The 14,807-nt window shown below is 41.0% G+C and overlaps 1 protein-coding gene across 1 annotated transcript in view; it reads right to left on the bottom strand.

The window, feature by feature from the left end:
- The window catches only part of BARD1 (BRCA1 associated RING domain 1), a 45,522-nt gene extending 31,539 nt beyond the window's left edge, over positions 1 to 13,983 (bottom strand). The window contains exons 1-4 of the mRNA XM_052793184.1: positions 13,809 to 13,983; positions 13,575 to 13,631; positions 9,749 to 9,894; positions 1,930 to 2,927 (exon numbers count right to left, since the gene is read on the bottom strand). Coding sequence (XP_052649144.1) covers positions 1,930 to 2,927; positions 9,749 to 9,894; positions 13,575 to 13,631; positions 13,809 to 13,960 — 1,353 coding nt within the window. The 5' untranslated portion in view covers positions 13,961 to 13,983. The remainder of the gene's footprint in view (positions 1 to 1,929; positions 2,928 to 9,748; positions 9,895 to 13,574; positions 13,632 to 13,808) is intronic.
- Positions 13,984 to 14,807: the final 824 nt, after the last annotated feature.

Here is a 14,807-nt window from a genome sequence, read left to right as displayed (position 1 = left end):
CATTTGAAAGAGAGTACTAACTTTTGGATCACCCTGAAGCCCTACCTAGTTAAACGAGCCTTTACTAATGAGCACCTCAATGCAAATAGAATTGACGGATTCAAACCACAGCAGAACTAATGAGGAACAGAAGCAACTTCCCATTTTAGCTCAATAATTATAAACATTAAAAGACAACACCAAAATGAATTCACACACAGGACTGAAAAAAGCATTCACGTGTATGCCCACCCCACTGCCTACACTACAGCTGGAGATCAGCTTTTCAGCCCACTGAAATAGCCCTATCCTTTTCTCCGAGGGCTGCACCAATGCCAACAAGCAGTGCCAGCTATACCACTAAACTTGGATAATCAAAACTTGTATATCCCTTTTGCCTATAGCACCAACTGCTTAATTTTTACTCATTTATCTTCAAAATGCTTTGCAATGAAAAACCATCTTATTGGCATATCACTGTTTACTCCAAGTCTCGCAATAAGCAGCAGAGATGCTCCGTTTTCTTAGATGAAGTACTGTTCCAAAGAAGTATCAGACACATTGCCGGAAATCACACCTGTGTGAAAACTTGTCAAGGCAGATCAATTTTTTTCTTTTTTTTTTTTTTTCCAACCAGTCAGTCATGACAGTATTCCTTACAAATTCCCAGAAAATCATGGAAGGATAATTTGTAAACAGTGCTTTAATAAAGAGGAATATACAAGACTTATGATGAGAGGTAACAGGAGATCTATCCTTTCAAGCTCTTGAGTCCTGTGAGGACAATGTTTCATTTTCTCCTCCCTAATTCCATATTAATGGCATCAAGTAAGATACTTGAACTCAACTCAGCTCAGCTGCCACTTCCATTTAAAAAGGTCTCATGCAGCAGGAGTGGCTTATTAGAATGCCTTTGAAAGAGGACACAGTTATTTATCAAGAACAGCTTTCGTCTCAACAAATAGAAGTGCTGTATAAATGTCAGGATGCTTACAGGTGAATCAATTCTACCAGTATGGGCAGTTTATTAGCTACACAGTATTTCTATATTATGATTTAGCACAAAGTACATTTAAATTGCTAGACTACAAACTCTTTGAAATGACCTTTCAGAAAAGAGCTGCCACATTAGTGCATCTGACAAGTTTGACTGTAAGCATTCAACTCGCCCTACCTGCATCCAGCTTCTACGTACTAATAGGGAAGGACAGACCTTGTAAGGAGCAAAGCCATGAAGTTCTACCACAGCAGGAACTGGCTAAGATAACAACAGCAAAATGAGTGACAGCTGTCATTCCAAGAATAACATTGAGCCTACATAAAAGTGAATTCTACTGAGAACATCCTAACTCTCTCATAATTCTCCCTTCTCCACAGTCTGTGATGACAACATGCTCAGAGCACAGGACTCAGCATGGGAATCCCAGGGTGCAGCATTTTGTTCCTCTTGAGCCAACACTTGCATCAGGTGGAAGATCTCAAAGATTATACAATAGTTAACTTCAATTAAGGTTGCATAGTGTTATCTTTATGTAGATAATTCAGATCTTGTCCTGGCTGAGTCACCAGGTCAAGTTAAACTGATCAAGATCACTCTGTGAGCTCTGAAATACTTAGCTAAACTCCTTATGACAAATCAGAGCCAGCTTTCTGGCAAATATAAAGCCAAAACATTCGAATACTTATCACTTCCTAGAACTCATAACTGACACTATAGTACGCCACGTTTCTCAAGTATAACCATCGTTCATCATTCCAATAGTCATTTCTTTATGAAATCAGAGAATCAGGTTGGAAACTCCCCAATCAACCTCGAAGAAAAAGCCCACAAAAGGAGATTCCCCCCCAGAAATAGGATGTACTGAAGTAACTGGTTTCCAGGATATTTTTAATACAACATTGTCTTTTTAAACCCCTGTTTAAAGTTGAACTAGAAGATGATGATCCTACCTTGATGGAAGCAACATGGAGCAAAGTCTCTCCTTTGTAATTTCTTCTGGCAATTGTGTTACCACCAGGGGACTTCAACACAGAAGGGCTGTGTGGTATTCCTACCCGATCACAAGTCTTAGAACTAGATGGGGTAGAGGGAGGTTTTGAAAGTGAAGGACTATTTATTGCTTGAAAGACTGCAGAGCTTCTCGTCTTCATTATGGTGTCAGTAAGTTTTGATACAGAGGAAGAAATCTGAACTGGTGTCTTGTGTTCAGTTGCTGGGGAGGTGGGGCAGCCCTGAGGTAACTCCTCTAAGCAATCTGCCTGACTGACTGACTTCCCAATAATGGCCCTCTCAGTTCTTCTTGGTCTTTTAGACTGAGAAGTAAATGGAAGTCTGGATTGCTCCCTTCCACGTTTATAAGATGTAGTTTCATTTTCTGTTGACAGTGATGTCTCTGTAACACAATTTTTTTCCTTGTTGACTTCCGCAGGGCAGGCAACCTCACTGCTATCTTTCTTCTCTGAGGATTTTACCTGTGGCAATACTTCCACATTTTCCATATTTTTGCTGGAGTCAGCTTCCTTCATAGACTCCTGCTGAAATGTCTCTTCAGGGCTATTGGGTTCTGGAGCACACAGGGCTACCGGTTGACTGCAGATGGTCACACGCTTTTCCTTAGGAGTCTTCTCAGCTCCTCCTTTCTGCTCAGGTTTCTCTAAACTCCACACTTTGTTAATGTCTGATAGACGTTTCTTCTTCATCTTCTTACTCTGTCTCTGTGTTGGCTTTTTTGTTGGCTTGGAGGGCTTTTCATGAGGAGGGGAAGGAAAGAAATCATAAATTGAAGATGTGTCTAGACAAAGGTCATCACTTTTAGTCTCAGGCTGACTCTTGTTCAGGACACATCGAATCTTCCTACTTCTTGGGCTGAACCACATTTTTAACTGTTTCTTCTTATTCTTTTTTCCAAAGTCTGAGTCAGTTGGTGTGGACATGGCTTCTGTTGAATCTAAGTGCATCAAGGAAGAGGAAAAATCATTTATAGACTACTCTTCAATAGAACATTGCAAAGAAAAAACATCAGAATAACAACTGTAATAACTGATGAAATGTCACTAAATACAACCTATGAGTGCCTTCATTTCTTCTGAAAAGACACATGTAATGGCTTTAGAACAACTGGCAAGGTCACACACCACTCTGGAGTTGAGGGATCCCAGTGCAACTAAAGCTATCTGCTAGGCAAGTGAGCAGCCTGGTAGAGAAATTTCTTTAACAGTCTGGGTTCATAACGCAGCATCTGCACAGAAGATTTCTGACCAGATTAAAGAGGAGAGAAGCTGGTTCTCTCACTGAGTTTTCCTTGGAAATAGGTTTAACAAAGTAGTTTGTGCATACACAAAAGAGCACAGAAACGTTCTTCTAAAAAGATATTACAGTTCATCTGAAGATGAACAGGAAAAATAACTGCAAGCAAGCAAAAATAACATCCTTATAAAAATGTTGAACATTCCTGAGAAGTTTTGACTGATTCCACAGATATAGCAGATGAATCAGAGGAATATATAGAAGATCTGTAAGTAAGTGTGTCCTGTCATTTGATCCTTTACCCCTTGATAGTAAATAATTCCAAGGAAGCTAAACATTTTTATGATCTCAAACATTTCTTTAAAAATATGCGGTGGAGCAATTTTATAAGTCACATTGTACAGCATATTACAAATCAATAACCAAGATGACGGAGGAATATCCTGTACTCCCAGTGCATGAAATAACAGTTGAGAACAAGGGCTATAAATGGTGTCCTCAATGGCTTAAGAATAAATTAAGGAGCATAAAGTGACCTCTAAGCTAGACACTAATTTAATTTGACAACAACTCTTTCAGTGCAAAAGAACTATAACAGATTTTTTAAAGATTCTTTCTTGGAAACCTCAGTTATTTTAGGGTACTTGGACAAGTCCTCCAAACTAAACGCACAATTCATTCTTTCTGTTGCCTCCAACCTCAGGGACTACCATTCACAAAAGTCTTGGTGATTTATAGCAATCAATCACAAAACAAATATTAATTTTGCCTAGTGAGGCAAGTAGGGTATTATTAGTATTATTTTTAAAAAGAACTAAGACAAAGATCAGTGGGGTTTTTTAAACATTCTTGAAATAAACTATACAAGGTCTCGATTATTAAAAGTGACAGACACTCACTGCAACAGTGTATTACTTTCACTTCAGTGCATTAACTTTCTATCCCCATACCTCCTCTTCTATTTTTGGTGTTAGTAACTATAGTCTGTTTTCCACAGCAAACTGTGATAAACTTACAGATAGCAGACAAAAGAGTCCCAGTCCCTTAGCCACAAAAAAATACGTTTGAAATTTCACTTAAAACAGAACTGTATAGCTAGTAATTCAACATCAAAACAGGCATTTGCTGTTTTCTTTTAAAGCAATATTTCAAGGTTAAATGTTTCCTCAATCTTGATTTAAATTACCCTACTTACCCCCTTGAATTAAAATATGCTAGATACTAGATTTAGCTAGAGGAATATGTAAGACATCAGAACAAAATCGTCTTTAAGAATACAGCTTGAGGCTAGCTAATCAATCATTTAGGTATCTAAAGATAATCATCAAGCACAGAACTGCAGCTATTTGGTTTTCCTGTAGGGCTGGGCTTGGTGCAAACAGGAAAAAAAGCACTGAAATTGAGACTGAAATCTCCTAACTAGCTAGCCTTCAGAAAGATATCATATCCAATTTCATTCTGACAATAACATCTAAAAAAAAAGGAAGAGCTTGATTGCAAACAGATGCAAAATATAAAACACAGTTACTATGTACTTGTCTTGCCTTCACTGTTTACACAACTAGCAGATTTCTTTCTAAAATATTTACCTTGCTAGAACTATCAGTCATCTCCAAGTAAAGAGGAGGAATAAAATCAGCTTGCAAAAGTCATTTGTGCAACTATTTTATGATGGCCAGAATTCTTTTTGATGTGTATAGCACAGTAAGACTTTAAAGTCCAAGTGACAAATTCAATCAAAGGCATTGTCCTTCAGAAGTACGATCTAAAGCAGCATAAGACAATTAAGTATTTACACTGAAAGCTATGTATATACCAGTTAAGGTAGCAAGAAAGCTTGTGAAAAATCAACCACAAGGTTCTTAAACTGATCTGTTCGTTACTAGTTGCTCAGCAGGAACTTACTAGTCAGGTTATTAAAAACATGCTGAAAATACACCAAATAAATACTGTCCCAGGATTATTTTTCCTCACATGCAACTACTTTAGGTGTAAAAGAGTATCTTGTATGTTTTAGAACAGGGAGGCATTCACAGAACATGATTAAAAGGCCACGCATACTGCGAAAGAGATCCGTCACATTGTGAGGCCAGCCATGCACACCTAGGGCATCTCCATAGACTACTGCGGAAGAAACTGCAATTTCTGCCAAGGCGTGTGCTGTCTCTCAGCCACTTTTCAATAACTCCATCCTTCAGAATACTCTGTAGCTAACATCAACTTTACCTGAACAGTTCTGCGTAGCATCTGCAAAAAACATTATTCTTAGACTCTGCTGCCCCTTTCCTCCATTTCCAAAGTGTACAAGGTATGGAGTAGAAGTAATAAGGACAAATGGCCACTCTACCCTCCCTGAAAATCTAATCCTTTGATGGACCCAGAGCTGTGAGAGGGAGAAAGAAAAAAGACACAGTGCTAAGAAACCAAAAGGAAGTTCTTATGGTTTAATATGGAAATGTTAATTTATATAAAAGAGGGTATTATCTGGTAGCTAGTGCATTCAGTTAAACTACCTTCAGAGAAAATTGCTCACAGAAAAATCGATCCAAAGGAATTCTTTGCTGTCTCCAAGTTGGAAGCCAGAGCTTGCATCTCAACACGAGTGAAAAAATTACTATATAGGATTAAGATTTAATTGTCTTTTTAACACATAAGAAACATCCTCCCAAAATTTTTAGAGACGCATTGAGACAAGGTAAATCAGTAAAGTATGCCTTACTAATTCTAGATTTTAAGCATTTGCAATAATGTAAAGACTGTCCACGATAACAGTATTAGAATCAGCCTATAGCAAATGCAGTAAATTTCCTCTCCGTTACCTATTAAACATAACATTGATACACACAATACATTAACCAAAATCTTTCTAACTTAGACCTATTTGCACATAATAAGCACAAGTTTCTTAATGCTGGCATTTAACAGAGTTGAATTTCTTAAGTGTTAAAAGGGTTGAGAGTAGACAAAAATATTAGAGGAGATACGCAGTGCCTTGCAAATAGAGAGCTACATCTCCCAAGTTCTGCTGTAGTGCAATAACAGGCTAGAGCAGGAAAAAAAGGAGCAATTAGAAAATGTGGTTTAGCTATCATTAATCTGCATCAAAGGAATATAATGATGCACATTGCGTGCCTTTCAAATTATTCTCTATTATGGGTTTCAGAACAGAAGTTGAGAAATCTCTTTGACAAACTAGTCCCTTATTAAAAATCAAAGGGAAGTGCTTTGGTACCATCTGTGCAACATTAGTGCCTTCACTGAAGAATGATTATTTTGCAAGTTAAGTATTCAACACGGGGTGGGGGGGTAAGGGAGAAATTCCAGCTATGCAAAAACTCATCTTTAGCTATTATGAAAAATGTCATAGTATACATGAAGTGCAATGTAATCTGTTACAACAGGAGTTCAACATCTTTCCCTCCACATCAGTAAATGAGAAACTGAATTATGATACTATAAAGGCTGATCAAAAGTTGATCTCTCCTACTGTCTACCAGCACCAACATGAGCTTAGGAAGCTTTGACCAACACCTGCAAGGTCTAGCTCTCTGAGAAGGGGGGAGGAAGGCTTTCTGTTTGTCTGTGTAAGAGCAAAGCAGATTATTTTACAAAGAATAAGGTTAAATCATCTATAAATGGTTGTTGTAAAAATTTACGATAATCTCTTCTTTTTAAAGAACATCACACAGAAGAATCTGCTAAAGTATTTAGAAATTCACTTTCAAAATCATTACTGTAAATCAACTTTCTTCATCTCTAGTATACTATACACACTATGTCCACAATTCAACAAGTTCTTACTAATTACCCACCTATGAAGCCTATCATCCCACCAACTCCAATTCTCAAGATGTCTTGGACTCTGCAACATTAAAGCTAAAGATTTTGAGGTGCAGACATCCCACCTATGAAGCCTGCCAGCCAGATAGCTTCCCATTACCCTCATAAAGCTACAACACACCACAGCGAAAAGGTCAGACAGCTCTCCTTACCTTGCCACAGACTAAGGACATCTCTAACAAGAGAATTAATTTTGAAACTTAGCATTTGCTACCTATAGTTCGAATTTTCTAGCCAGTTTCATGTTCGTTGATTGCCAATTCCCCTTCAGTCACCCCAGTACTATCCTGTAGTGTCATTTGCTGTGCTTCCCTTTAATTTAAAAGGGAAGTATTAGCTGTTTTGTGCAGTCTTTCCTGAATTACTTGCTGCTGCTTCTTAGAATGCATATGCTGTTTGGCAAAAAGCTATTCTTATCCCAGTGGAGTATGAAGTAAGATCTCTCTCATGCCTACTGTGGAACCTCAGGGTACAAGGATTTTTATAATTGAAATACTCAACACACAAGCTTAACCCTATCCTTTTCAGTCACAGTAGTTCTGTGGTTTTTTAAAGACAACACACAACTTACTGTATTCACTAGGTCTGATGTAGATTAAAAAAATGGGTAGTATGATGCATCTGCATTAGAAACTTCAGTGTCAACAAGGATCTCAAACAGAAGCCTTGAGACAAGCCACAATTGTCTCAAAACAAGGCATATAAAACAAATATGCAAAAGGGATATAAAACAAATATAAGGAAATACTCCTTTTTCAACTGCTTCTCTTCCTTCCCTCCACAGAAAGACTGATTCTTCTGTTTGCTTTATTGGAACATAAAATACAATTTCTGACCTTCTAACAAAAAAGAAAAGAAAATATTGTTGACAGGAATGTGGCAGAAGTACAGTGCCGTAAGAACATGAAAGCAACTCCTTAACAAGAGAAGCCCCAATTCTCCAAACTCAAACATATTGTACTTTGTATACATTAAGTTCAAGACATAGATCTATGGGAGGTGACAGATTTGCCAGAGGTGAGCGATAAAATATCCTAAAGGATTTGCTCTCAAAATCTCTAAAGCTACAGCATCCTGTGATTTGCCGTAATACAACACACAATTGGCTGGTTTTAGAGGTATGCTCATTTACTTACTTATCCAAACCATTCCTGACAGTGAACTATCACCAACTCAGGAGGTTTTTCCCTCAACCTCGGTATGAAACATCCAAAAGGCCATTAATCCGTAGTACAGTGCAAAGACTACAAGCGACGGAAAGTAATCTCCCACATCAGTTCATAATTTTAACTCCAAATAAAACACTCCTGTAAACTTCAATTTTGTGCTTGCTTTTAAGTCAGAACAAAGAATAACAAAGAGAACCTCATTTTGTTCTGTGGTTTAGCCACACCACGCGAACTTCATTTTAGAACTATGGGATTAAATGTATTATTCAACTTCTAGTACAGTTAAACATCAGACCACTTTTTAAGAGTTAATCCATCTGTAAGAGTTCTCCAAAATGTCTAAACAGTATCAATAATACTCTCATGGTGTATTTTAAATGCTTTATTTATAGCATCACAAATAGCTCCTCTCAGAGATTCTCTTCCAACTATGTTTTTGAAAGCCTTCACCACTTAAAATGTTTCCCTGAAATCCTATTTAAGCCATCATCTATATTTTCTATGCTCCAGAAGATTTAATCACCATAGGATTTTATATCTATATAAAATGTATTCCTTTACAGTTGGCCATAGGTTTCCAGCCTCCTCACTTACAAGCATTTTGATGTCAATAAAGAGCTCCCCCATAAATGAACATGAAGGTGCTGATGGGATTAGACTTAGAAAAAGAATCTTTAATTTAGACAAACATATTCGGAAGCAACAATGAAGGAAGAATTACTTTTTCTGTATCTGACAGCTAAATTAATGTTTTCTAAAACTTGGTCTTACACAAAATGCTCCTCTCTGAGCTTGCAGAAGAGAGACACATTCACCTATACTTATTTCACTTCATTTTCTCCTACTTTGACAATCAGCCTAAAATTTGATAAAGAGATGAATTCCCAGAGTATGATCTCTGCAATCTTCTAGCACAGTCAGCAATGACAAAATTCCATTGCAGCACACTAGCTGATTGTTAGGGACCAGAAAATAAATGAGTTAATATTTACCTCCTTCCCCTTTTAGGCAAGGAACATATAATTTTTGCCATGTGCAAAAACCCTAAACTGAAAGTTACTGGGACAGCATGCATGTCTCAGTGCACAAATACACGAGAGGCAAGGGAATATATGCATTAATCCTTTAACAGGGCCCCCCCTAAAGAAGAGTACACTGCAGAACATTACACATTAGTGCTCCCCTAAGAGCACAGGATAAGACAACTTGTGCCCCTGGTTTGTGCAACTAATTGCCACATGACTTGGGAATCTATCCCACTTTCATCTAATTTTGCAAGACAGATTCTAATGAATTATGGACTAACCAGCTCATGCAGATTTCTTAGTAAAACAGATCACAGAACGAGCAATCCATACAGACAGTTCTCTTCAAATCAAAATTTCCAAACATGATTCGGAACAGCCTTTCAGAATCTTAAACAGGGCTGCACTGCTCATTCTCTATAAAGCCTATGAAATGAAATGGAGCAGTCTGGATTCAACAGCTGTCAGAGACTCAGGTTTGCTCTTACCTGAGGTGTCCGCACCCAGTAGATGCCGCAGTTTGCTGCAAAGCTGAATCATGTTGTCTAGTTGCCGGTTTATCTGTGCATCTTGCACCCAGGCTGGCATGTGGCACACTGGGCATTCTGTGCCAACACAGTCACCCACACAAGATCTGAAAGTCAAATGTAAAAATCCATTATCCAGCATAAGTTATCCACTGTACTTGCTATCAACCTTTTCACAGCCAAACGCTCAGCAAGAATCTCTTATTTTAGCGTTGACAAACCACTATTGTAAAGCCTACATGACTTAAGTCACAAATGCAGGAGAGGACATATTTATCATGGCAAGTGACAAGCCATAATTAAGCAAGCCAAGTCCAGAGCCTTCTCAGGACGCTGTCATGAAAGACATGGTATCTTGTGACTCCCACAGACTCACAAGCTGATCCAAATTTTCCAGGTATGCTAAACCCCTGTTGTTATCTGGAGACAAACAGCAATTAGGCTCGAACAGTTAAAACTACACATTCTTTTACGCCTCAGCTAAAGGTAGAGCTATTCTTCTGTAGCCTTCTATTTTTAAACAAGTGACAGAAAGCAAACCTATAGTAAACTATCTTTCAGCTTTTTCCTACTTAAAGTTTTCTTGATATTGTCAAGTTTCACCTGTCTGAACGCTTTTCTGTAAGAAGTCGCACGAGGATCTGCAGGTGCTCAGAGTATTCCATCACTTTTCTCTTTCAGAGCATTTATGTCAGGAGATGATCAAGGCAGGGTGGGGAAACAGATTCACTTGATAAAGGTCATTTAACACTTGTAACTTCTTAGCAATACTACTCTCCCCATATGAGCCTAAAATCTCTTATTCATTTGATTAGTCCAGTGAGAGGACCTCATGATTTGCCATCTGAGCTGCAACATTCAATGGCCACTGTTACGTCTCAATTCCAATCTATCCTATTAAATATAGGTTATAATTTCACATACCCAAGACTGAATTAACTTCAAAAGTCTCCATTATCTTACCACCACATAGAACACAAAATTCTAGCCAAAGGTATAAAATTAAATGTGAGCAGATCATGTTAAAACATTCAGAGGAACAGAATGCAAGTAATATCAAGGCACTGCTACCTGGAAAGGAAGATCAAAGTCTATGGATCTAGAGTCTAAACATATAATCAGCTTGGAAGCTGACAGTCATACACCCCAAAACTAGTAGCATAACAGTTAACAATATCAGAATCATAACTACTACCACCACTTTCCTTAAGAAGAGAGTTATGTGGCACCTCTCCCTCAAACACCACACAAGTATCATGCCTTCAGTTAATTCCAAGACAGGAAATTTGGTATGTAAAAATTGTGCTAGGTGTTTTTGTGCTTTAAACAGCCTGCTCGGAGCAGGCAAAGGACCTCGCGATTGAGACGCTGCTGTGGCCGGGAGACTGAAGTACAATTCTTGGCTCTGACATATTCTAGATGACATTGACAAATCACTTGGAGCAAAGATAGAAACCAACCAGGTCTTGTTCTCTAGGAAAGTTGGCCTCAGGTCTCCCACGTCTGTAAAGGGTAGTGCAAAGGAAATGCAGAATGACTTTTATACCACGACATTTCCTAATTACTTCTAGCTGTTGAGTTTTTATAGTTAATGGATAATGACTGTAACTAACTTAGTAGAGTTACTCAGACAAAACTGCAGAAACGGATCTTAATAAATATCCCTGCCCATAATAAAACCCATGCTGAGGGAGAACCAGTTACATTATGTGTGACCTGATTATGAAGTGAAATATGTGAAACTAATGAACTGTAATAAGTCAGAAGCCGGCTCCGGCCATTCCCCCCATTCCTTCCTGGATATATTAACAAATACCTGTCTTCAGCAATGGATCAGAATCAGTTCATGTCAGACTACTGCGGGATCAACCCATACCCTACCGAATTTGCTGGTAAACAAATTAATCTAAATTTCCTTAGGTTTATTTTAAAAAATTGCTGCTATCCAAGACTCAGTCATCAAAGGGCACATTAAATTGATGACTAAAAGGTCAGGCATACAAAAGAGAAAAGAACAGGCATAACAATAACTTGGATAAGAGCAAATAAACTCTTTTTCTGGAGTAAGAAACAGCTGCTAATGAGTGCTTAAGACTCCTATTAGCTATTCTTTCCAGCATCATCAATGCAAACTGCATCATCTTCTGATGTCTTGAAAATTTTTCTTAAAAAAAACTTCAACAAACAGTGGGTGTTTGAAATCTATCACCTAGAATACACTGGGGTTATCCAAAATAAAACCACAAGGCCTTAGATGCCCAACAACTAAACAATTATGGTTATTAAGCCACCCTTACGCTACCGTTCAGCAATCCACACTACACCTGAGAAAGAAAAGATTTTGTAAGATAGATATGAACATATTTATAAGTAACTCATACAAGCTTCTGGGGGTTATTTTACAAAGCACTCTGTGGACAGGGAGTACAAATAGAACACATAACAAAAAATTTGCTTCAGACGGCAGAATCTTGTATAGGAGTTAATGGCCAAAGCTGGGAAAGAACCCACAGCACTGGATAGAAATAAATCATTTGTGCATCTTTTAATACATCCATACTGGGGGGAAGAGTATCTGTCCCATAACCAGTTACTCCTTCAGAAGCAAGAAAATCTTTTGCTAGTATTTTACTCTTCAGGCCTTCAACAATTTAAGCTCCCATTAGAAAGGTGCAACTGAAGACAGGGAGTGAATACACAGCCACAAAGGAGGGAAGGAAGAAGGGTTTTCCTCTGCTTTTGACATAGTTGGCATAGTCACTACAGTATCAACATGAGGCAAAGCTGAATCTCTAGACTGGCTTACAAGCAGAGGTTAGAAACTGTCTATCCTCTCCACCATAAAAAGCATAAGATTTTCACAGCCAGCCCACATCTCTGCTCTGCAGAGAAACTGTTTAAGATATATGACTGACCTTTTAAGTACCCATGTTTGCATTTGCATGCCATGAAGAGCAGTGACATACAAGACAGCCAGAAGGTTCCACCACCTTCCCCAAATGAGGTTCTGGGGCACAAACATTTCACACTCTGCCTGTACTGACAATGCAGTGAGTTGCCCTAAGACAGGCCAAGTGACTACCACCTCCTCAGAACTGCCTCATCAGCAGGATATTTCTAACTTAACTCGTTTTGGTTTTTTTAAACACTCAGATTATTTTACAAACTATAAGTAGAGGTACTTGTGCTGTCCCAACATGTTCAGATGGACACGAATACAGGAACAGTTACACTGGCAGATCTGAAGGAGCAAAGCCATTAGCATAGCAGAAGGCCAAAGCAATGACAAGCAGCACCAATCCTCTCAAGCAGAGCAAAACCCCGTTGGAAACAGGAAGCATCTTTCCAGGCTGCTCTTTTTGGTTTGTTTTGAAGGGAGGAAGAGGAAGGAGTTGGAGATGACGAGAAGAACTGGAAGTTGTTTCCGCTTCCTACCCCACTGCGAGCGGACTTCCCCCTCCATCAGGCTGACGGTTCCCTTTACACCTGGCCAACAACCTGAAGCCTAAACCAGCCCTCGGAAAGCGTGGCTTTCGCTTCGGGCAAGCCAGACACCCGCCCTATAGCAGCGAGCCGGACCTACAGGGGAACAGCAGCTCCCGCTTTCCGCTCCCACTCAACCCCCCCGGCCCGAAAGCACCACCGGCGCCCACCTCCCTAAGGCCAGCCAGCCTGTTCTCCAAAACACGGCAGCAAGGAGGGCGGAGGTCTACGGGGGGCCTTCAAAGCGCCGGCGGCTCGGGGAGGGAGGCGGAACGGCCGAGCCCCGGAGCCCCCCGCTACTTACAGGCAGAAGACGTGCTCGCAGTGCCCCAGGGACACGGGCTCCCGCAGGACGCCGGCGCTGTGGGCAGAGGAAGGAGAAACGCGGCAGTTTTAACACAGGCGGCCTTAAGGGAGAGCGCCAGCGGCGGCTCCGCTCGCCTGCCGGCAGCCGGGACGTAACGGCCGCGGGGCCGGGGTGGAAAGGGGAAGGGAAGGGGAGGGAAGGGGAGGGGGGGGGGGGGGGGGCATCCGTTACCAGCGGGAGCAGCTCAGCGCCCTCTCCAGCCGCCCCAGCGCGGCGCCGGTGCGGGCCCAGGAGGGACCGGGCAGCGCCATGGGGGTGGCGGTGAGGGGGTGGCCGCCTGGGGCCGGCCGGTTGCCCGAGCGGCCGCGCAGCACCTCCCGCATCGCTTCCCGCCGCCGCCACTACTCCGAATTCCCCGCCCGCCACCACTGCGCAAGCGCCGAAAGCTGCGCGCCCGGAGGAGCCGCGCTCACCGCCCCCAAGCCACCGCCCTTCCCGCGCTTCGGGAGCGGGGCGGGCTTAGAGGAGGGGAGGGGCCGCGCGGGAAGGGGCGGGGCCACCCGTGAGGGGAGGGCTGAGGAAAACGGCGGGATGGCTGCCAGCCAGCCTGAAATTCAGGGTTGAGCTACCTCAATAGCTTCCAAATCGATCAAATACTCACACCCAATGCGTCTGTATACCCCTTGCCAGTATCTGTTTATCTGTAACGAACGTGTCTAATGCAGCACAAACATCTCTTACCCAAAGGACGCCTGAAACAGGCGGGTGTGTGCGGCCTCCTCCCCACACGCCTGGCACCCAGCCCAGGCGGGGCACCCACCCTGTCACGATGCCTTTCCACTCTGACTTTAAAAATGTAATTTTCTTCCCACTCTTCCACCCATTCACCAGCTTCAGTCTTGCAGAGATACTTCACCGGTCACTGTCACTTTGGGTTTTGAGGGTGTTTTTTTTCCTCAGCCTGCGCATCAAGTGAGCACTTCAGGGTTCAGCCCAATCTCCCACTTTTTACAGGTTGCTGGTTTTGAGGTGGCACCTCCACAGATGCAGCCCCCGCCATCCCTGTACAGTGTAATTACTGAAGCACATAAAGCAGTTATAGCAGGAATTTATCACTTTCAGGTAGAAAAACTCCTGGCCTAATAAAAGATAGAGCAGGAATGCCAGGAGCGATTTATAACAGGCTTACTGACATTTCATGTCGAGAAGCTCTGCCAGTGAATAAGCATC

This window comes from Harpia harpyja, chromosome 7, assembly GCF_026419915.1.
Source record: "Harpia harpyja isolate bHarHar1 chromosome 7, bHarHar1 primary haplotype, whole genome shotgun sequence".
Classification (NCBI taxonomy): domain Eukaryota; kingdom Metazoa; phylum Chordata; class Aves; order Accipitriformes; family Accipitridae; genus Harpia; species Harpia harpyja.
Note: the sequence above shows the minus strand (reverse complement) of the source record. Positions and strands in the feature narration are given on the sequence as shown.